Consider the following 25142-nt stretch of genomic DNA (forward strand, 5'->3'; position numbering starts at 1 on the left):
CTATGTTCTATGATCATAGAATATAAAGTAGTACAGCACAGTACAGGCCATTCGGCCCACAATGTTGTGCCAACCCTTAAACCCTGCCTCCCATATAACCCTGCACCTTAAATTCCTCCATATACCTGTCTAGCAGTGTCTTAAATTTCACTAGTGTATCTGCCTCCACCACTGACTCATGCAGAGCATTCTACACACCAACCACTCTCTGAGTAAAAAACCTTTCTCTAATATCCCCCTTAAACTTCCCACCCCTTACCTTAAAGCCATATCCTCTCGTATTGAGCATTGATGCCCTGGGGAAGAGGTGCTGGCTGTCTACTATCTTTTCCTCTTGATACCTTGTACACCTCTATCATGTCTCCTCTCATTATCCTCCTCGCCAAAGAGTAAAGCGCTAGCTCCCTTAATCTCTGATCATAATGCATACTCTCTAAACCAGGCAGCATCCTGGTAAATCTCCTCTGTACCCTTTCCAATGCTTCCACATCCTTCCTATAGTAAGGCGACCAGAACTGGACACAGTACTCCAAAGTGTGGCCTAACCAGAGTCTTACAGAGCTGCATCATTACCTCGCGACTCTTAAACTCTATCCCTCGACTTATGAAAGCTAACACCCAGTAAGCTTTCTTAACTACCCTATCTACCTGGGAGACAACTTTCAGGGATCAGTGAACATGTACCTCTAGATCTCTCTGCTCCTCCATGTGATCAAGTATCCTGCCATTTACTTTGTACTTTGTCTTGGAGTTTGTCCTTCCAAAGTGTACTACCTCACACTTCTCTGTGTTGAACTCCATCTGCCACTTCTCAGCCCACTTCTGCATCCTTTCATTGTCTCTGCAATCTTCGACAATTCTCTGCACTATCCACAACTCCACCAACCTTTGTGTTGTTTGCAAACTTGCCAACCCATCCTTCTACCCCCACATCCAGGTCGTTAATAAAAATCACAAAAAATAGAGATCCCAGAACCGATCCTTGTGGGACACCACTAGTCGCAACCCTCCAATCCAACTGTACTCCCTCCACCACGACCCTCTGCTTTCTGCAGGCAAACCAATTCTGAATCCACCTGGCCAATCTTCACTGGATCCCATGCCCTCAGACTTTCTGAATAAGCCTACTGTATGGAACCTTGTCAAATGCCTTACTAAAATCCATGTAGATCACATCCACTGCACGACCCTCAAATATATGCCTGGTTACCTCCTCAAAGAACTCTATCAGGCTTGTTAGACATGATCTGCCCTTCACAAAGCCATGCTGACTATCCCTGATCAGACCATGATTCTCTAAATGCCCATAGATCCTATCTCGAAGAATCTTATCCAACAGCTTTCCCACCATAGACGTAAGGCTCACTGGTCTATAATTATCCGGATTATTCCTACTACCTTTTTTGAACAAGGGGGCAACATTCGCCTCCCTCCAATCCTCCAGTACCATTACCGTGGATGACGAGGACATAAAGATCCCAGCCAGAGGCTCAGCAATCTCCTCCCTCGCCTCGTGGAGCAGCCTGATGAGAGGGAATTTGTAGAATGCCTACGAAATGGCTTTTGGTTGTGTCACTACCTACTATTAAAGTACAAATGCTGAAGAACAGAAAAGAATCTGAATCAGGTGTATTATCACTGGCACGTGATGTGAAATTTGTTAACTTAGTAGCAGTTCAATACACACAAAATCTAAAAGAGAAAAAAAAGATCAATAAACAAGTAAATCAATTATGTATATTGAATAGATTAAAAAACCTGTGAAAACAGAAATACTGTATACAGTCGGCCCTCCTTACCCACAGGGGATTGGTTCCGGGGCCCCCTGTGGATACCAAAATTCGCAGATGCTCAAGTCCCTTATTTAACGTGTATCAGTGCGGTGGTTTTTAGGACCCAGCGGAACCCCGGACTTTATTGAACATGTCTCCGTGCGGTGGACATTAGGACCTGGCGGTGCAGCACTGAATCCGCAGTGTTTCAGTTCACGAAAATAATCATGATCGTGATTGAAAAATAAGGTGGAAATAATTAACCAATTGGAAAGAGGTGAAACGCCATCAGTCATTGGAAAAGCGTTAGGCTACAGTCGGTCAACGATCGGAACAATTTTAATGGAGCATGTGAAAGGCCCTTCCCCGATGAAAGCTACAACTATTACTAAGCAACGCAGTGGTTAAATTATTGAAATACGTTATGTTTCTTAAGTGTTTTATATGCATAGAAAGGTAAAATATGTACTACATACTAAGAAAAACGTTGACTAAGTGAAGCTAAATAATACTGGATGTACCTATTCCGACTTCAAATCCGACTTAAAGACGGACTCAGGAATGGAACTCATTCATAACCCGGGGACTGCCTGTACTTTTAAATCATTTCTAGATTACTTATAATACCTAATACAATGTAAATGCTATGTAAATAGTTGTTATACTGTATTGTTTAGGGAATAATGACAAGAAAAAATAGTCTGTACATGCTCAAGCAACGAGTGCTGGAGAGAGAGCTTCCGGGTTTTCCCAATCCACGGTTGGTTGAGTCCGTGCATACGGAATCCGAGGATAAGGAGGACAGACTGTATTTTTAAAAAAAATGAGGTAAAGTCCAAAGATTCAACGTCCATTTAGGAATTGGATGGCAGAGGGGAAGAAGCTGTTCCTGAATCGCTGAGTGTGTGTCTTCAAGCTTTTGTACCTCCTACCTGATGGTATCAGTGAGAAAAAGGCATGCCTTGGGTGCTGGAGGTCCCTTAATAATGGACGCTGCCTTTCTGAGGCACAGCTCCTTAAAGATGTCCTGGGTACTTTGTAGGCTAGTACCCAAGATGGAACTGACTAGATTTACAACCTTCTGCAGCTTCTTTTGATCCTGTGCAGTAGTCCCTCCATACCAGACAGTGATGCAGCCTGTCAGAATGCTCTCCACGGTACAACTATAGAAGTTTTTGAGTGTATATGTGACATGCCAAATCTCTTCAAGCTCTTAATAAAGTATAGTTGCTGTCTTGCCTTCTTTATAACTATGTTGATTTGTTGGGACCAGTTTAGATCCTTAGAGATTTTGACACCCAGGAACTTGAAACTGCTCACTCTCTCCCCTTCTGATCCCTCTGAGAACTGGTATGTGTTCCTTCATCTTACCCTTCCTGAAGTCTGCAATCAGCTCTTTTGTCTTACTGACGTTGAGTGCCAGGTTGTTGCTGTGGTACCACTCCCACTAGTTGGCATATCTCTTCTGTACGCTCTCTTGTCACCACTTGAGATTCTGCCAACAATGGTTGTATCGTCAGCAAGTTTATTGATGGTATTTGATCTATGCCTAGCCTACCAGTCATGTGTATATAGAGAATAGAGCAGTGGATGGACTAAGCACACACCCCTGAGGTGCACCAGTGTTGATCATCAGTGAGGAGGAGAGGTTAGCATCAATCCTCACAGATTGTGGTCTGTCAGTTGGGAAGTTGAGGATCCAATTGCAGAGGGAGGTACAGAGGCCCAGGTTCTACAACTTCTCAATCAGGATTGTGGGAATGATGGTATTAAATGCTGAATAGCATCCTGACAAGATGTTTGTGTTGTCCAGGTGGTCTAAAGGTGTGTGGAGAGCAATTGAGCTTGCATATGTTGTTGACCTATTGTGGTGATAGGCAAATTGCATTTGGTTCAGGTCCTTGCTGAGGCAGGAGTTCAGTCTAGTCATGACCAACCTCTCAAAGCATTTCATCACTGTCGATGGGAGTACTACCGGGTGATAATCATTCAGGCAGCCCACATTATTCTTCGTAGACACTGGTATAAAAGTTGCCTTTTTGAAGCAAGTGGGAACTTCTGCCCATGGCAGTGAGAGGTCAAAAATGTCCTCCTGCTAGTTGGTTAGCACAGGTTTTTAGAGCCTTACCAGGTATTCCATTGGGACCACCTGCCTTGCGAGGGTTCACTCTCTTTAAAGACAGCCTAACGTTAGTCTCTGAGACGGAGATCACAGGGTCATCAGGTGCAGCAGGGATCTTCACAGCTGTAGTTGTGTTCTCCCTTTCAAAGCAGGCATAGAAGGCGTTGAGTTCATCTGGCAAGAATAGCATTGCTGCCATTCATGCTATTGGGCTTTGCTTTGTAGGAAGTAATGACTTGCAGACCCTGCCAGAGGTGCCGTGCATTCAATGTCGACTCCAGCCTGATTCAAATTGACTCTTCGCCCTTGAAATAACCCTCCACAATTCATACCTGGTTTTCTGGTGCAGGCTTGGATCGCCAGACTTGAATGCCACAGATCTAGCCTTCAGCAGATGACATACCTCCTGGTTCATTCACAGCTTTTGGTTTTGGAATGTACAGTCAGTCTTTGTGGGCACACACTCAGCCACACAGGTTTTAATGAAGTCGGTAACAACTGCAGCATACTCATCCAGGTTTGAAGGTGAATCCTTGAATACAGTCCTGTCCACTGATGCAAGGCAATCCTGTAGGTGCTCCTGTGCTTCCCTTATCCATACTTTCTTGGTTCTCAACTGCTGGTGCTGCAGTCTTCAGTCTCTACCTATATTCAGGGAGTAGAAGCACAGCTACGTGATCAGACTTCCTGAAGTGAGGGAGTGGAATAGCAAGGTAGGCATTCTTGATGGTGGTGTAGCAATGGTCCAGTGTGTTGTCCATTCAGAATGGTTCATTCTGAAAAGTCTTTTAGGATTAATGGATACAGTCCTTCCCATCACAGGAAAAACTGTTCCCATCTTTGAACAGATCTAAGAAGAGCACTGTTACAAGAACATAGAACATAGAAATCTATAGCATATTACAGGTCCTTTGGCCCACAATGTTGTGCTGACCATGTAACCTACCCTAGAAACTGCCTAGAATTTCCCAAGCGCATAGTGCTCTGTTTTTCTAAGCTCCATGTACCTATCTAAGAGGCTCTTTAAAAAACCCTATTGTATCTGCTTCCACCACCATCGCTGGTAGTGCATTCCACGCACCCACTCTCTGTGTGGAAAAACTTACCCCTGACATCCGCTCAGTACTTATTTCCAAACACCTGAAAACTATGCCCCCTCATATTAGCCATTTCAGCCCTGGGAAAAAGCCTTTGGATATCTACACAATCAATGCCCCTCATCATCTTATACACCTCCATGAGGTCACCTCTCATCCTCTGTCGCTCCAAGGAGAAAAGGCCAAGTTCCCTCAACCTATTCTCATTAGGTTCACTCCAATCCAGACAACATCCTTGTAAATCTCCTCTGCAGTCTGTCTATAGTATTCACATCCTTTCTGTAGTGAGGTGACCAGAATTGAATGCAGTACTTCAAGTGGGGCCTGACAAGGGTTTTGTATAGTCGTAACATTACCTCATGGCTCTTGAACTCAGTTCATTGATTGATGAATGCCAATACACCACATGCCTTCTTAACAACACTGTCAACCTGCATAGCAGCTTTGAGTGTCTTATGGACATGGACCCCAAGATCTTTCTGATCCTCCATACTGCCAAGAGTCTTAACATTATACATTCTGTCTTCAAATTTGTCCTACCAAAATGAACCACTTCACACTTATCTGGGTTGACTCCATTTTCCATTCCTCAGCTCAGTTCTGCATCCTTTTGAAGTACCGCTGTAATTTCTGACAACCCTCCTGATTATCCATAACACCCCCAATTTGTGTCATCAACAAATTTACTAACCCACCCTTCTACTTCATCCAGGTAGTTTGTAAAATCACGAAGAGGAGGGGTCCCAGAATAGATCCCTGCCAAACACCACTAATCACTGTCCTCCATGCAGAATACTAACTGTGTACAAACACCCTTTGCTTTCTGTGGCCAGTCAATTCTCGATCCACAAAGCAAGGTCTCCTTGGATCCCATGCCTCCTCACTTTCTGAAGGAGCCTTGCATGGGGAACCTTATCAAATACCTTAGTGAAATCCACATATACTACATCCACTGCTCTACCTTCATCAATTTGTTTTGTTATTTCCTCAAAGAATTCAGTCAGGTTCATAAAGCATGGCCTGCCCTTGACAAAGTCATGCTGACAATTCCTAATCTGATTATGTCTCCCCAATGCTCATAAATCCTGCCTCTCAGGATCTTCTCCAACAACTTGCTTACCAGTTAAGTCAGACTCACTGGTTTATAATTTCCTGGGTTGTCTCTAAGCCCTGTTTTGAACAAGAGAACAACATTTGCAATCCTCTAATCTTCCGGTCCTTTTCCCATTCCTATTGATGACGCAAAGATCATCGCAAGAATCTCAGCAATTCCTCCCCTGCTTCCCACAGTAGCCTGGGGTATATCTCATCTGGTCCCGGTGACTTATCTAACAGTGGTTTTCAAAAGCTCCAGCACATCATCTTTCTTAATGTCTATCTGCTCAAGTATTTCAGTTTGCTGTAAGTCATACGCACAATTGCCAAGCTCTTTTTCCCTGTTGAATACTGAAGCAAAGTATTCATTAAGTACCTCTGCTACCATCTCTGACTCCATGCACATGTTTCCACTATCGCACCTGATTGGTCCTATTCTCACACTGCTTTTGCTCTTCACATATTTGTAGAATGCCTTGGGGTTTTCCTTAATCCTGTTCACCAAGGCCTTTTCATGGCTTCCTCTGGCTCTCCTATTCCATTCTTAAGCTCCTTCCAAGCAACCTTGTAATTTTCTAGAGCTCTAACAGTACCTAGTTTCTTGAACCTTTTGTAGGCTTTTCTTTTCTTAAACAAATGTTTTTTACATCCTTTGTACTCCATGGTTCTTTTACCCTACCAACCTTTCTCCGCCTCAATGGAACAGTCCTATGTAGAACTCCATGCAAATGTTCAGTTAACATTTGCCACATTTCTTCCGTGCATTTTTCTGAGAACGTCTGCTCCCAATTTATGCTCCCAAGTTCCTGCCTAATAGCATCATATTTCCCTACCCCAATTAAATGGTTTCCTAAATTGTCTGCTCTTATCCCTCTGCAGTGCTACGGTGAAGGAGATGGAGGTCACCGCCTCCAAACTGCTCTCCCACGGAGAGATCTGACAGCTCATCAGGTTCATTTCCCAATACTGGATCAAGTACAGCTCCCCCTCAGGTTGGCTTATTTACATATTGCATCAGGAAACCTTATTGAACACACCTAAAAAAAAAACTCCACCCCATCTAAACCCCTTGCTCTAAGGAGATGTCAGTCAATATTAGGGAAGTTAAAATCACCCATCACAAGAACCCTATTATTATTGCACCATTCCAGAATCTGTCTCCTTATCTGTTCTGTAATGTTCCTGTTACTATTTGGGGTGGGGTCTGTAAAAACCCCCAGTAGAATTATTGCCCCTTTCTTGTTTCTGACTCAGTAGACCATCCCTCCATGACTTGGTGCTTTTCTGCAGCTGTAACACTATTCCTAATTAGCAATGCAAGGCCCCCACCTCTCTTGCCTCCCTCTCTGTTATTTTTGAAGCATCTAAAGCCTGGCAGACTCACCAGCCATTCCTGCTCCTGAGTCATGCAAGTCTCTGTTATAGCCACTATGTCATATCCACGTATTGATCCATGCTCTAAGTTCATCTGTCTTGTTTATGATGCTCCTTGCGTTAAAACAGACACATCTCAAACCATTCAGACAGTGCATCTTTTCTCTTACCATCTGCCTATCCTTCCTCACAAATTCCCTACTAGCTGTCTCTACTGTGTCCCCATCCTCTACCTCTTCACTTCAGTTCCCACCCCCTTGCAAATCTAGTTTAAACCTTCACCACTAGCATTAGCAAACTTCCCTATCAGGATATTGCTCCTTTCAGATTCAAGTGCAACCTGTCCTTTTTGTATTGGTCACACCTGCCTCAGAAGAGGTTCCACTTATCCAAAACTCTGAATCCCTGCCCTCTGCTCCAATCCTTCTGCCATGCATCTATCCACCACCTCATTCTATTCCGACACTCACTGTCAAGTGGTACAGGCAGCAATCCCTAGAATACTACCTTTTGAGGTCCTGCTTCTCAGCTTCCTTCTTAACTTCCTGTATTCTGCTTTCAGGACCTCTGCCCTTTTTCTACCTATGTTGTTGGTGCCAATATATACCTCGACTTCTAGCCGCTGACCCTCCTATTTAAGGAAATTGTGGACACGCTGAGAAACATGAATCCTGGCACCTGAAGGCAAACTACCATCCTTGTTTCTTTTTTGTGCCCACAGAATCACCATTTTGTCCCCCTGACTATACAGTCCCCTATTACACTGCCATCCTCTTCTGTTCTCTACCTTTCTGAGCAACAGGGCCAGACTTGATGCCAGAGACACAGATATTGTTGCCTCCCCTAGGTATGTTGTTCCCGCCCACCCCCCAACAGCACTCAAAATAGAGTGCTTATTGTTAAGGGGGACAGCCACAGGGACGCTCTCCATTACCTGACACCCTCCCCTCTCTTGACTGTCTCCTGTGGCCCCTGGCGTGACTACCTATCTGTAGCTCCTGTCTGTCACCTCCTCACTTTCCTTAACAAGCTGAAGGTCATCGAGCTGCAGCTCCAGTTCCCTAACTCAGTCTCCAAGGAGCTGCAGCTCGATGCACCTGGCGCAGATGTGGCCATCAGGGAGGCTAGAACTCTTCTGGACATTCTACATCTGACACCCAGAACAGAAAGCTGCCCTAGCTGTCATACCCACTATTCTTGATAGAGGGGGAAGAAAAAGCAACCCAGCTCACCTAGGCCTGTCCTTGCAGAAGCCCCAATGAGCCAAAGCCGTACTACTCTGATGTCCACTCCTTCAATGACCACTCCGCTAGACAATACCTCTCATTTATTTTGGAACTTTCTCAGCGTCAGTGCATGCTGACTAGCTACTGCGTTTGCACACTTCTCCCTGACTTGTGTGAAGCTCAGTGTCCCTTCAAATTGATTGGTTTGCCGCTGATGTGCCGAGCCCTGCTCCTGCTTTGAACTCTTTTCCCCAACCTTGTGAAGCTTACTCTCTCTTTGAATTGATTGGCCTGCTGCAAATGCAGACCAGCTACCAGAAAGTAGCAACTATCATTAAGGATTTCCACATCCAGGCCATGATATCATCTCACTTCTACCATAGGGAAGGAGAACTTGGAGCTTGAAGTCCCACACCTCCAGTTTCAGCATCAGTTATTACCCTTGCACTGTCAGTCTACTGAACCAGCATGGATAGCTTCACTCACCTCGGCTCAGAACTGATTCCACAACCTATGGACTCACTTTGAAGTTCTTTACAACTTGTGTTGTCAGTGTTATTTATTCATTCATTCATTCATTCATTCATATGTTTTTTCTGTGTTTGCACAATTTGTCTTTTGTACATAGTTTTTTTGTGAATCTTGATTCTGAATCATTGAATCTTGAATCATTGATTCTGTTTTCTTTTTTCTGCTGCAGTTGTCTGCAAGAAAATGAACTCAGGACAGTATCTGGTGACACACCTACTGCCATAAGAAATTTATTTTGAACTTTTGAACTCTGAACATCAACCAATCAATTGAACAGATATTGAAGAAAGCTGGAACTTGATATGGTCAAATTATTATGATTTAGATAATGACTTGGTTGTTGAAAATCAATTTTCTAATTTTCTAATCAATTGCAGGAGGTATAACTATTTAAGTTTTAACAAATACAGAACAGATTGCATTGGCTTAGATTATTGCATCAAAATCTGGAGTTGATTATGGTTACGGCTTGAATTTTTAAAATTTGTTAAAAAGGGAACAACTCAAATAAGCAATCCAGTTGTATTGGAAGCCAATTGTTTGTAAAACTGCTTTAAACTTGTCAGAAACTTTGGGGAGATCTGGTTTTATTGGAAATTAAATATGAAGGTTTACCAGGAGAATATTTTTTTTTCCCTCAAAGCTAAATCACTTTTGTGGTGGCAATAAACATTAGCTATTCAGAATTCACATTTTCATTCGTATTGCTTGATCAAATTATTCACATAGGTATCTACCAATCAATTCCATTTGGTTGTGTTGCATTGGTTGGTGTAACAAACTAAAATAATGTACATGTGGCTGGAACTGAAGTGGAAACACAAAAATGTTTGAGTGAAAGAAAATAGAGATTTATAAAAGAAATAATCAGTACAGTATCTGAGCTGGTCTAGAACTCTTGCTGATTTTGATCTTTTGTAACTCAGATAACAAATTTAATACATTTCTTGACTGGAGCTACTTTCATAGTGGAAAACAGAAATTTTAAAAAATGAATTTAAAGTAAACTTATCAAAATATGTACGTGTATATGTGTCTGTTTGTCTCTATACAATACAAAATGTTGTAGTTGGACAGTCTTCTAAATCTTTAAAAAAAATCACTCCCAACCGAATAGAAAATTTCAAGCCAAAGCTACAGTCCCTGATGGAATTGACATTTCTTGCCTTGTTAACAAGAGTATTGACATTGCTATTAAAACTCTGAAGTATTTTACATATGTTCTAAAAACAACTAAATAAAGCTAAGTGAATTAATTTAGGTCTGCTTATTATTTCTCCAATTATTTGCCTTCCCATTCATTTCAAAAGCATCTGTTGTTTGGGGGAGAAAAGTGTGGGTGTCAACAAGAAGCTTACAATCTACGTTGATTGCAAAAATCTGTTTGCCAAAACTTTCAGATAAATGTAACTTATTTTACAGTTTTCAAATCTTTTAAAACTGTCATACTTCTTAAATTGAAGCATACCTCTTTGTTGCCCATATGTAGTAGTATGCCTTGGTTACTGAATTACTTGCACTAACTCTGTTTCTGTGAAAACATATGGGGCAAATCTCCCACTTACACATCGGATCTGCTTTGAACTGCCAGATGTTGAGTTGATGTCTGGGCAGTAACATGGCCCTTTAAAATGTAGGTTAAGTGGAGACATTCACTTCAGTGAAATGCTGACTCTGGAATATCTAATCTGCATCAGTAGATTCCTTATGGGAGCTTCCTGCTGAGCCTGTGCCAGTTTAACTTGGCATGATTATAATTGAAATAAATGGTAAGAAATGGCAACTGGTTAGCGGTAAATAGATCCATTAAATTGGTTTAATTGCTGCTTTAAATGTGTTCAGTTGTTTACTCATTTTTTTTTAGTGTGTTTTATGTTGATTTATTTTTGTTAATATGAAGACATTTGTGAACATTGGATCTTATCAAGATCTTTTACAACCTTTGACCAAAGAGTTTGGTCTCATTGGGTGTCAGAACAATTTTGTGCTCTGCTGGGCTTTGCCAGTCAGCTGGAAAATGAAAAGTAAACCTAGAATCAGGGAGACATAAATATCTTAATGCAAAAACAGGCAACAAAGTGACTTGCTGGTCAGCGGAAGACTTGGTGCAGTGCCTCACATGAATAAGTGACATTAGTTCTTCTTGTTTGTATGACAATTTAAATGCATTCCAAAAGCAGTTTGATTTTGTGACATTAAAATAAAACTTGTAAAGGAATGACTGTTCCAATGGCAAAATTTGTTCAGATTTACCAAACTACTTTCCTTCTAAAAAGATTTAAAATGATCCTTTTGCATATTTTTCAGTAATATTTGCTTGTCTGAAAAATTCCTTCACCATATTCCAATAAAATCCAAAACAAATTTGGTTGTTGTGACTTTAAAACAGAAGGACTCATTTTGCATAATTCCCAACTCAAGTATTCACGTGTCATCTTAACTTTAGTTTTTCAGGGTTGATGACAAAATGTTGATTGTTCACGAAGCCGAAGCATGCTTTTGACTGATTAGTGTTTTCATTTTACTGGTTGAAGGAAACTACTAGAATTAAGGTTGATAAAATAATGTTCTATGGAAAAGGGAAAATTAGAATAATTTCCAGGAAAATAAAGCAAAAGCACGTGATTTTGAAGATGCTGAAAATTCAGAACAATGTACACAAAATGCTGAAGGGACGCAGCAGTTCAGACATTATCTATGAAAGTGAATAAAATAGTTGATGTTTTAGGATGAGACCCTTCATCAGGATGGGAAAGGAAGGGGGAGGGGTGATGTGGAGAGGAAGAAGGACAAGCTAGAAGGTAATTGGTGAAGCCAGGTGGGTGGGGAAGGGACGTGATGAAGTAAGAAGCTGGGAAATCATAGATGGAAAAGGCAAATGGCTGGAGGGGAAGGAATCTGATGGAAGAGGAGAGTGGACATTGGAGAAAGGGCAGGGGGATGTGGTGCAGGTGAGGAGTAGTAGTAAGGTGCCAGAGTGGCTAATTGAAGAGGAGGGAAGGGGTTCACCTCCCAGCTTAACTGGCTCCACCTATTACCTTCTAACTTGTTCCCCCTTCCCCTCCATCCAACTTCTTATTCTGGCATCTTCCCCCTTCCTTTCCAGTCCTGATGAAGGGTCTCAGCCCAAAATGTCGATTGTTAGATGGGGATAAGGATCCTGTTATTTCTGGGGATAAGGATCTAGTTGTAAATGATGTTAAGGATCCTGTTACAGATGAGGGCAAGGATGCTGTTAAACAATGTTCCTTTGTTTAAAAAAGACTCTAAAAGTAATCCGGAGAAATTCTAGGCTGGTAAGTTTGACGTCGGTAGTAGGTAAATTATTGGATGGAGTACTAGAAGATAGGATCTACAAGTATTTAGATAGACAGAGATTTATTATGGAGAGTCAACACAGCTTTGTGCGTGGTAGGTCATGTTTAACAAATCAGAGTTTTTCGAGGAGGCTACAAGGAAAGTGGATGAAGGGAAGGCAGTGGATGTTGTCAACATAGACTTCAGCAAGGTCTTTGATAAGGTCCCACATGGAGGTTAGTTAGGAAGATTCAGTTGCTAGGTATACATGGTGAGGTAGTAAATTGGATTAGATATTGGCTCAATGGGAGAAGTCAGAGAGTGGTAGTGGCCGATTGCTTCTCTGAGTGGAGGCCTGTGACTAGTGGTGTGCCACAGGAATCAGTGCTGGGTCCATTGTTATTTGTCATCTATATCAATGATCTGGATGATAATGTGGTGAATTGGATCAGTAAATTTGCTGATGATACAAAGATTGGAGGTGTAGTGGACAGTGAGGAAGGTTTTCAAAGCTTACAGAGGGATCTGGACCAGATGGAAAAATGGGCTGAAAAATGAAAGATGGAGTTTAATACAGACAAGTGTGAGGTATTGCACTTTGGAAGGACAAACCAAAGTAGAACAAACAAGGTAAATGGCAGGGCACTGAGGAGTGCAGTAGAACAGAGGGATCTAGGAATACAGATACAAAATTCCCTAAGAGAGGTGTCACAGGTAGATAGGGTAGTAAAGAGAGCTTTTGGTATATTGGCCTTTATAAATCGAAGTATTGAGTATAAGAGTTGGAATGTTATGGTGAGGTTGTATAAGGCATTGGTGAGGCCGAATTTGGAATTTTGTGTCCAGTTTTGGTCACTGAATTACATGAAAGATATTAATAAGGTTGGAAGAGTGCAGACAAGATTTACAAGGATGTTGCTGGGACTTGAGAAACTGAGTTACTGAGAAAGGGTGAATAGGTTAGGACTTTATTCCCTGGAGTGTAGAAGAATAAGGGGAGACTTGATAAGGGTATATAAAATTATGATGGGTATAGATACAGTGAATGCAAACAAGCTTTTTCCACTGAGGCTAGGGGAGAAAAAAAACAGAAGATATGGATTAAGGGTGAAGGGGGAAAAGTTTAAAGGGAACATTGGGGGGGGGGCTTCTTCACACAGAGTGGTGGGAGTGTGGAATAAGCTGCCAGATAAAGTGGTAAATGCGGGCTCACTTTTAACATTTAAGAAAAACTTGGACAGGTACATGGATGAGAGGTGTATGGAGGGATATGGGCCAGGTGCCGGTCAGTTGTACTAGGCAGAAAACTGGTTTGGCACAGCCAAGAAGGGCCAAAAGGTCTGTTCCTGTGCTGTAATGTTCTTTGATTCTATGGTTATATGGTTTATTCATTTTCATAGATGCTACCTGACCTGCTGAGCTCCAGCATTTTGTGTGTGTTTCAAAGTATATTTGGGCTCCTTAACTGCCATGTTAGGTTAGTTATGAAATTTTGTATTTAGTAAGGGAACTGGTGTGAACTTGTAATTCAACTTCTCGTGGATATTTTTCTTTTAACAGAAGAGCTGAGGAAGTACAGTTGGTCTGGTGTTCCACGAGATGTCCGTTCTGTTACGTGGCGACTTCTATCGGTAAGTCGTATTGGAATTTATGTGCTGTTATGAAAAGCAAGGTAAAGCAATTACAATTCCATTCTAAGCACCAAAGAGTTTCTAATAGTTCTGAACAAGCCATAATAGATGTGTCTTTGTGTAATAATCTGTGGCTTAGAATTTGAAGACTTCTACACGTCAAGATAGTTTTTGTTTGAGGAAATCTGCAAAAAAAAAGTACCTGGTGAGTCTTTTTTTTTAAAGCTGAATATCCTTGCTTAAGAGTACTGTGGAATTTTTTTCAAACATATTTGCAACATAAATAAGAGAATGCTATTAAGCAATGATATTGCCAGTTTCTTGATTTTTCTGAGAATTAACAAAATATAAACTTGTACAAAGATGTGGCATAAAATGCATGCAAATTTTATTCATGGTTATGAATCACTACACTGGTAATTAAACAGATAAAGAAGGAGAAAGTGATCAAGTGTAAGTGGTAACAGTATCTGTTTATTCAGGTTGTAATAAAAACTGATGTGCACTGTTAGTTAAACAGTAATATTTTTCTAAAGTATTATATTGAGGAACTGATTTTGTTGAACACTAGAGGTCATTATGGGTGCAGCAGTATGCCCATTAAATAGTACCTTGCAGACAAAAATCATCCATGGTCATTAGATTTTTTTTTGCTCTGCTAGGGTTTTAAATCTGACATTTGGGATAGAGTCAACATGAGTTATTACCTTGAGCAGAAAAAGTAAATGGATATCAAAAAGAAAGCAAGCTGTCAGTAAATTGGCGCATACAGTTAAGCTTATAAAAGCAATTTTTATCTTGGATGAAACCCTGATTTTTAAATATACAGAACCTATTTAAAAAGAATTCAACCCCTTGGAAGTTTTCATGTTTTATTGTTTTACAACATAGAATCTGAGTGCATTTAATTTGGCCCTTTTTTGATACTGATCAACAGAAAACGACCCTTTCATGTCAAAATAATAACAGATTTCTACAAAGTGATCCAAATTAATTACAAATTTAAAGTGCAAAATAATTGCCCAAGTCAGTATTTCGTAGATGCACCTTGGCAGCAATTACAGCCTTGAGTCTGTAGATATGTCTCTATCAGCTTTGCACATCTGGACACGGCAAGTTTTCCCCATTTTTCTTTACAAAATTGTTCAAGCCTTGTCAGATTGCATGTGGATCTGAGTGAACAGCCCTTTTCAAGTCCGGCCATAAATTCTCAATTGGGTTCAGGTCTGGGCTCTGTCTTGACCACTCCATGACATTACCTTTGTTGTTTTAAGCCTTTCCTGTGTAGCTTTGGTTTTATGCTTGGGGTCATTCTTCCCAGAATCTTCTCCCAGTTCTCATGAAGACTGCATCAGGTTCTCCTTCAAGATTTCCTGTATTTTACTGCATTATTTTACCCTCTGCCTTCACAAGCCTTCCTGGGCTTGCTGCAGTGAAGCATCTCCACAGCTTAATGCAGTTACCACTATGCTACACAGTAGGAATTTTGTATTTTTATGCTGCACAGTGTTTGGCTTACGCCAAACATAGTATTTAGTCTGGCCATAAAACTCAATTTTAGTTACATCAGACCATTGAACCTTCTTCCAACTGACTTCAGAATCTTTCACTGGCTTTCTGGCAAACTCTAGCTGAGATTTCATATGAGTTTTTTTCAACAGTGGTTTTCTCTTAGCCACTTTCCCCATAAAGCTGCGACTGGTGAAGCACCCAGGCAATAGTTGTTGTATGGACAGTCATTGCCACCTCAGCTTCTAAGGCTTGTAGCTCCTCCAGAGTTAGAACATGGAATGTCGTAGGTCTCTTGGTGGCTTCCCTCATTAGTCCCCTCCTTGCATGGTCGCTCAGTTTTTGAGGATGGCCTGCTTTAGGCAGATTTACAGATGTGCCATATTCTTTCCATTTCTTGCTGATTGACTTAACTGTACGTCAATGGATATTCAGTGACTTGGAAATTTTCTTGTATCCATCTTGTAACTTGTGCTTTTCGCAAAGTTGTTTGGGGTGTAGTTTTGTCATCGTGATGTAGTTTTTGCTGGGATACTGACTCGTCAGCAGTTGGACCTTCCAGATACATGAGTATTTTGCTATGATCAGTTGAAACACTGACTGCACACAGGTGATCTCCATTTAACTATGTGACTTCTAAAACCAATAGGCTGCACCAGTGATGATTGAGTGTGTCATTTTAAGGGGGGGGGGGTGAATACTTATGCAATCAATTATTTTGTGTTTTATATTTTTAATTAATTTAGATCACTTTGTAGACATCTGTTTCACTTTGACACAAAAGTCTTTTTATTGTTGATCAGTGTCAAAAAAACACAAATTAAATTCATTGTGTTTCATTGTTCTAAAACAATAAAACATGAAAACTTCCCAGGGGATGGGGGTGAATACTTTTTAGAGGTATTGCATACAGTTTAATGTTTTTGCAACAAGAGGTAAAATTAGCAGAAACAAATTGGGTTTTAATCAGAAGTCTTCAGAAACTTCCTAACAATCATTTTTATTCTGGTTGTGAGTATATTAGTTTTAAAATGAGGAGCCAGTATTGCACCACTAGATGAAAAGCTGCCTACATTGCCATTAAACATGGAGATGATTGAATAAACAAAATTATTTACAGTGCCTTGAAAAAGTATTCAACCTTCACAGAGATTTTCACATTTTACTGTCTCATTTTTGATATTTAAAATACATTGAAGTAGGATTTTTTGAGCATTGTGCATTGTTAAATCAGAAAAATTCCAAGACTTGTCAACAATTTACTAAAAATAAAAAAAACAAAGTTGAGGGTGAAACAGTATTTATCCCCTTTGTCATTACTACTTTAAGCTTCCTCAGCTGCATACTGTATATTTCCTTAGCAACTCATCGAATTTGTTGATGTAAAAAATCGGAAGATCACATGAAAAAATACACCCCCCCCCCCCCCCCCCCCCCCCCGGTAAGGTCCTGCGTTATGGTAGATTTTCAGGGAAATGATAACAGAGAAGCACAAATCTGGGAAGTGTACAAGACGCTAAACATACTATGGAGCTCAGTGTGGTCCTTTGTGGGGAAAAATATGAAACCACAGTCACACTGCCAAGGTCAGGCTGTGCCGCTAAGTTTCATCATTGGAGAAAAATGGAACTTGTAAGAGGCAATGGTGACACCACCAGTCACTCTGAGTGAGATGCAGAAGTCAATGACTGCAACTAGAGATAAAGTTCATGGTTCCACTGTCTCTAGCGCCTTGCACAAAAAGGTTATTTATGGAAGAGTGGGAAGGAAGAAGCCCTGGCAAAAAAAGCACATCTTTGCTTGTAAAATGCTTGCAAGCAACATTTAAAAGATACTGTAAAGATGTGGAAGAGGAAGGTCTTGTGGTCAGATGTGAGTAAAGTGGAACTTTTTGGCTTCTACACTAAGTGATATGTGTGGAGTACGTCTAATATTGTGTATCAGCCAGGTAACACTATTCTTACTCTGAAGAGGCCCAGTCAACCTGGCAATTCAGTTTTTCATCTTTTACAATTTTCCCTGTGGTTTGGGTTCTACTGTGAAAAAAGAGCATGCAATTCACAAATAAAACTTCAGTTGCATTTTTCAAAATCCCTGGTTGTGATACTCATTTAATGTGAACAAAGGATTGGGGCTAAATTCTTTTTTTGATTCATGGTTTGGAATACAAAGTTGAATTTCAGGATATCTGACGTTTAGGCTATCCTTTAATTATATATCTTGGGCTCCTATACAGTGGAAGCTATTTGATTTCATTGACAACAAATTAGAGCTGTAACCATGTGGTCATTAATTGGGACAAAAAAGTGTTCATTGTTGCTCTTTCCTCTGTGCCCATTTCTGGAGAAAGAATATCTAACGAAATTTTTTACAAAACCCTTGACACCCACAGTTATCTAGACTACACTTCTTCCCATCCTGCCTCTCAAAAGTTGCCACTTCCTTCTCAGTTTTCTTGGTCTTCACCACGTCTGTTCTCATGATGTAGCTTTCCATTCCAGGACATCTGAGATGTGCTGGAGCAGCTTTAGTGTGAGTGAGCCACTGTTTTCAGTGGGCATGCTTGAGTGAGAACAGACTTGGGCTCTTAAGTATGTTTTTAGTAAATTTTATTTTTTCCATTTAGTACATGGCTAGTGGACTGAGAATTGGTTTAGAGTTAATAATATTTTCCTTCTGTGAGGTGTGGGAGCTTCAAGTCTCCCTGATAGTTACACAAAGCTGCACAAAGTGCACCGAGCTACAACTCATTGATTTATGGGAGAATGAGAAGTAATAGATAGGAGCTACAGGAAGTAGTCACTATGAAGTTGCAGGAGGTAGGAGATGGAAAGGAATAGTGCAGAGTACCCCTGTGCCTGGTCCCCGCAACAATAAGTATACTGCTGTGGGCACTGTTTGGGGGGATGGGGGGGGGGATGGAGGGATGGGATTTACCCAGGGAGAAGTCACAGCGAGGAGGTCTCTGGCACTGAGCCTGGATCTGTGGCCCAGAAGGGAAAGGGGGAGAAGAGGAGAGCCGTAGTGATAGGCGATTTGTTGGTTAGCAGAACAGAAAGGGGGTTCTGTGGATGAGAATGCGATTCCTGGATGGATTGTATCCTCCTGAGTCTCAAAGTCAGGGACATCTCAGACAGAGTGCACAGCATTCTATTCGTGGCAGGGATGAGTAGTTGTAGGTCATGGTCCATGTAGATACCAAGGACATGAGTAGGATGGCTGACAACATCCTGCAAAGTGAGGTCATGGAGTTAGGTGCAAAGTTAAGTAAAGGACCTCCAGGGTTGTGATCTCAGGATTGTTACCCATGCTACATGCTATGATTCCAAAAATAGGAAAAATCACACAGTTTAACACTTGGCTAAAGAATTGGTGCATGAAGGAGGACTTCAGTTGTTTGGATCATTGAGCTCTGTTCCAGAGAAGCTGGTTCCTGCACAGAAGGGAAGATTTGCACCTGAACTGGAGGGAGATTAATATCCAAGAGAGAATGTTTGCTCGTACTGCATGGGAGGGTTTTATCTGGCTTTGCACAGGAATGGAGACCAGAGAGCCAGAACAGATAGTGGTGTGGTTGTGGAGAAAGATGCTGTTAAATCTACTTACAAGGTTAGAAATCAGAAGGTTGAGCATGGTGGGACTTGTCTTCTGAGCTGTGTATATTTCATTTCAGGGATTATAGTACAAAAGGTGAATGAGCTCAGGGTATGGATCGACACGTGGAATTATGATATTGTAGCCATTAGTGAGGCTTGGTCTAAAGAGAGCAGGACCGCAGTTCAATTTTCCAAGGTTTCATTTTAGATGAGACAGAGTGGGAGGAATTAAAGGCAAGAATGTAGCATTACTTGTCCAGAAAAATGTCATGCCAGTGTTTAGTCAGGATAAACTGGAGAGCTCATCAAATGAGGCTTTGTGGTTAGAACTGAGGAATAAGAAAGGTATGACCACATTAATGCAATTATATTATAGATCACCTAGTAGTCCACGATATTGAAAGGAGCATATTTGTAGAGAGATTGCAGACTGTTGCAAGAAACAGAAGGTTGTGTTAGTAGGTTATTTGAACTTGACTGGGACTTCCTTACTGTAAAAGGACTGGATGGAAACGACAGTCAAATGTGTTCAGGAAAATTTCCATAATCAGTACTTAGAAGTCCCAACTAGAGAGAAAGTGATACTAGACCTTATATTAGAGAATGAGGCAGAACAAGTGACAGATGTTGTGTAGTGGAAAACTTTGCATATAGTGATATAACACCATGAGTTACTAGGTAATTATGGAAAGGTATAAATCTGGTCCTTGGGTTGAGATTCTAAATTGATGCTATTAGAAAGAATCTGACAAGGTGTGTATTCAGATATGTTGCTTTCTTGCAACAATGTACTTGGTAAATAGTGGGCCTTCAGAAGTGAAATTTTGAGAATGCAGAGTTTGTATGTTCCTGTCAGAATGAAAGGCAAGAATAATAGTTTTAGGGAACCTTGGTTTTCAAGAGATATTGAGGCCCTGGTGAAGAAAAAAGAGTGTGCATTGCAGGTATGGTCAGCTGGGAACAAGTGAGATACTTGGGTATAAGAAATGCAAGAAAACACTTAAGGAGGAAATCAGGGTGGTTTAAAAAAAAACATGTGGTTGTACTAGTAGACAAAGTGTAGGAGAATACAAAGGCCTTCTACAGATATATTAAGAGCAAAAGCATAGCAAGGGACAGAATTGGTCCTCTGAAAGATCAGAGTGTAATCTATGCATGGTACTGAAAGAGATGGGCAAGATATTAAATGGAATTTTTGCGCCTGTATTTACTTAGGAGATTGACACTGGGTCTACAGAAATGAGGCAAAGCAGTAGTGAGGTCATGGACCCTATACAGATGAGCGGAGGAGGTGTTTGCTGTCTTGAGGAATGTTATGGTGGATAAGTCTCCAGGGCCTGATATACTGTTCCCTCAGACCCTATGGGAGTCTAGTGTAGAAACTGCTGGGGCCCTAGCAGAGATATTTAAAACATCCTTAACTACAGGTGAGGTGCCAGGATATTGGAGGATAACTAATGTTGTTGTGTGTTTTAAGAAAGGCGCAAAGAATTAGCCAAGAAATTATAGGCTGGTGAGCCTAACATCAGGACTGGGAAAGCTACTTGAAGGTATTCTAGGAGACTAGATATATAAGTATTTGGATAGACAGGGACTGAATAGTCAATGTGGCTTTGTGCATAGTAGGTAATGTCTAAGCAATCTTACAGAATTTTTGAGGAATTTGCTAGGAAAGTTGATGAAGGCAAGCCAGTGGATGTTGTCTACATAGTCATTAACAAGGCACTTGACAAGGTTCCGCATGAGAGGTTGGTCAAGAAGGTTCTGTCACTTGGCATTCAAGGTGAGGTAGTAAATTGGATTAGGCATTAATTTCACAGAAGAAGCCAAAGAGTGACTGTAGATGGTTGCCTCTCTGACGGAAAGCCTGTGACTAGTGGCGTGCCACAGGGATCAGTGCTGGGTCAGTTCTTGTTTGTCATCTGTATCAATGATCTGGATGATAATGTGGTAAACTGGATCGGCAAATTTGCAGATAATGCCGAGATTGGAAGTGTAGTGGTTAGTGAAGAAGATGATCAAACCCTGCATCAGAGTCTGTACCAGCTGAAAAAATGGGCTGACAAAGTGGCAGATAAGATTTAATGTAGACAAGTCTTGCACTTGGGAGGAACAACCAGGGTAGGAGGTTACACAATTCCTGTAAAGTGGTGTTATAGGTAGATAAAGTCTTAAAAGAAAGCTTTTAGTACATTGGCATTCATAAATCAACATACTGCGTACAGTAATTGGGATGTTATGTTGAGATTGTATAAGATGTTGATGAAACCTAATTTGAAGTACTTTGTGCAGTTTTGGTTGCCTACCTACAGGAAAGGTGTAAGTAAGACTGAAAGAATGCAGAGAATTTTAGAAGGATATTCTGGAACTTGAGGACCTGAGTTTTAGGGAAGTGTTGAATAGTTTAGGACTTTATTCTCTAGAACATAAAAGATTGAGGGGAGATCTGATAGAGGTATATAAATTTGAGGGGTATAAATTGGATCAATGAAAGAAGGCTTTTTCCACTGAGGTTGGGTAAAACAATAACCAGAGGTCATGGGTTAAGTTTGAATGGTGAAAAATTTAAGAGGAACTTGAGGGGGAACTTCACTCAGAGGGTGGTGAGATTTGGGTTGAGCTGCCAACATAAGTGATGGATATGGGATCAATTTCAACATTCAAGAGAAATTTGGATAGGTACATGGAAGGTTCATGTTTGGGTACTGGTTGATGGGACTAGTCAATCAGTGGTTAAGCACAGACTAGGTGGGCAGAATGGGCTATTTCTGTGCTATAGCGTTCTATGATTAGTCCTTATTTTCTTTCAGATAAGGGAGCTTCCCTTTCACTACCGTCACTGCAGCCCTCTCTTGCATCTCCTCCATCATAAATGTTTGCTCTCACCCCATTCCCCTTCTAACGTAACAGGGACACCTATCACCCCACAAACTTCTGCATACAACATATTTTTTCACCCGCACGTTCTGCCATCTCCACTTTCTGCAGGGATCACTCTTTCTGCAACTCCCTTGTCTGCTTGTCCTTCCCCAGTGATTTCTCCTTAGGCATTTATCCCTGCAACCATGCTAAATTGTTAACCTGTACCTTCACCTTCTCCCTCACCATCATTCAGGGCTCTAAGTAGTCCTTCCAGAAGAGTCAGCACTTAGGATACACTATAACTACTTCGTTATCACATTGCATCGGGTGCCTCGTCTATATTGGTGAGACCTGATGCAGATTGGGATATCACTACACTGAGCACATTCGTTCCATCTGCTATAATCACCAGGATCTCATAGTTGCTAGTCATTTTAATTTCAGTTCTCATTCTCATATCTGTTCATGGCTGCCTGTGCTGTCAAGGTGAAGTGAGAGACACATCAGAGGAATAACACCTCCTATTCTTTCTTGGTAGTCTGTATCTCTTTAGCACCAACATTAATTTCTATAACTATGGCAACTTACTCCACTGTGTCTTCCCTCACCCGTGCCATCTTCCCTTTTGCTTTGACCTTGACCTTTCACCTGTTCTCTTCCCCCTAACCTTCCGCATCACCCATGTTTTTCCTCCCTCTGGTTCCCACCTCTTTTATTCCATAGTCTACTGTGTTCTGTTAGACTTCATCTTGTTCAGCCCTTTGCCTCTTCCATCTGACACCTCCTAGCTCCTCACATCATTTCTACTCTCCCCCCCTCACCTATCCACCTTCCCCTCTCACCTGAATTCACCAGTTATCTATCATATTCCTCTTCCTTCCACCATGTTACTATTCTGGCATTTGCCCTCTTTCTTTCCAATTTTGATATAGAGTCTCATCCTGAAATGTGGACTGTTCATTTTTCTCTGTAGATGCTGCCTCTATCATTTTGTGTGCTGCCAATATAAATTCTTTTGAAAAGCATGCAAAAAGACTTTAAAAAAAACAGGAAATGAAAAACAATTGCAAGTGAATAGATTTGCGTTGTTTACATACTAATTACTAATTAGTAATGGGTAAAGATCTCTTGTTGATCTACCTTTGGATTCTTGAAATAAGTTCATTTAAACTTTTGACTACTTTAATCAATTTGTTGTTCCCCTCTGTGCCTTTGTGGTGCATCAGGTGGCAACCTTGCCTTTTTTTTAAGCATTTGTCTTTTTTATGAGGCCAAGTAGCTAGCTAGCCAGCATAACCCAGCATACAAGGAACTGGCCAGATTTGAACCCTGAACCACTTGCCTTGAAGTCCGGTCCCATTGCTGCTGCACCATCGGTTGGCAACTTTAATCAGTCTTAGATATTAATTTTTTTTTTCTTTGTGGGCTTCCTTTAATGCAAGTAACAATAGAGGATTGAAATATTTTCTTTGTATACTTGTGAAAATCAAGTCTCTATATATCTGTTGTTAAACTACTCTAGTCGTGAATAAACTGAAAGATTTAACCATATTCTTTCCAAGGAAGTTTTATGTAGCTAATGAGTTGTTGGTTGTTGATTGTGCTGCCTGGTGTTACGTTTTGTAATTCTGAAACTCAAAACTAATTGAAAGGAAATCATAGAGCTGGGGAAAACTCGTGTATGCTTAGTTTTTACTCTCATGAGGCGTGCACTTATGACGTGGTAGCATCGTGACGGATGCCCTTCACTGAAATATTAAATACACAACACTCTTCCCTGCTTAGCTCTAAATAGTGTAGTATATAATACAACTACTGTGTAAACATCCACAGAATATTAATTTTAAATTGTCCCCTTCTGACCTACATATCTAATCGCTATGGAGGATTTCTACTCTTGTGGAGTAACATCTGTCCTGACAAGAGGGCTCATTCTGCTTGGCAGGTGAGACTGGTGGCTATAAAACAATCTCAGGTTCTGGGGCCTCCTCCATGGGGGTTTGTAGGAGTTAACTGGGACTGCAGGAGGTATTTCTAACAGCTCCGGACAACTTCCTGTTTAACAATTGACTCTGCTTTCCTCAAGTGATGGATGTGTTGTCTTCAAGATGACATCAGGCGCCATCTCCACTGTGTACAGGAGTAGTTCAGTTCTGTCCTTAATCTTTCCAAGTACTTCAGCAGGTCAGAATGAAGAGACTCAGCTCAAAACATTGACTGTTCGCTCTTGTCCATAAATGCTGCCTGGCCTACTGAGTTCATCCAACAATTTGTGTGTGTTGCTTGAATATCCAGCGTCTGCAGATTTTCTCTCGTCTCTGAGCTGTACACGGTTTTCTTATCGGAGTGTTCCACGAGGATTCTAACATTGTAATGCATTGGTAGACAAATGCTGTACATCTTTATTTAGTTGTGTCAATGTTCCCAGAGGTGTAAAGATAAATCACTGAAAGATGTGGTCTGGAATTAATTTATTGTTGTGGAAATTGGAATTGTATGGTAATGCTGTTCAAAGCAATTACCTGTGAACCTTTGAGTGCAAAGAATTGGTCAACTGGAGATATTTTGGGACTTCTATTCCTTTTGGCATATGGTTACAGTAAAACTCAATCCCCTTCAAATAGGTGCTTTTATTGGCATGATAGTTCAAACAGTATTGGCTTTGGTATCACAATGTTTAATGCATCCTAAAACTGCACTTCTTAATGCATCAAAGTGAGTTACTTTTCAGATGCAATTTAAACATTTTAAAACAGCATTTTTATCGTGTACTCAAATCCAGTTCTGCGCTTTTTTTTTGAGAAAATGTAGCATTCACATTATTTTTTTTAGCTTATCTTCTCTTTCACTTTTGAACTTTATTGCTGATGACTGTTATTTAGAATTCCTACTAATATAATTTGCATGCTTCCTTATGGGATCAGTAACTGAGGCTAGGATCAAGGAAGTGAGAAGTGAAAATAGATTTTAAGTATGTTTTGCTTTACTGACTGATGGGCTCAGCCTGCGACATTACGCCATGTCCAAATG

The 25142-nt window shown here is 40.9% G+C and overlaps 1 protein-coding gene across 3 annotated transcripts in view; it reads left to right on the forward strand.

The window, feature by feature from the left end:
• The window catches only part of LOC132381142 (TBC1 domain family member 22B-like), a 346281-nt gene that overhangs the window by 118024 nt on the left and 203115 nt on the right, over positions 1 to 25142 (forward strand). For all 3 annotated transcript variants that reach the window (XM_059950412.1, XM_059950414.1, XM_059950413.1), the window contains one exon: positions 14075 to 14145. In XM_059950412.1, the coding sequence (XP_059806395.1) occupies positions 14075 to 14145 (71 nt within the window). The remainder of the gene's footprint in view (positions 1 to 14074; positions 14146 to 25142) is intronic.

This window comes from Hypanus sabinus, chromosome 25 (genome assembly GCF_030144855.1).
Source record: "Hypanus sabinus isolate sHypSab1 chromosome 25, sHypSab1.hap1, whole genome shotgun sequence".
Classification (NCBI taxonomy): Eukaryota; Metazoa; Chordata; class Chondrichthyes; order Myliobatiformes; family Dasyatidae; genus Hypanus; species Hypanus sabinus.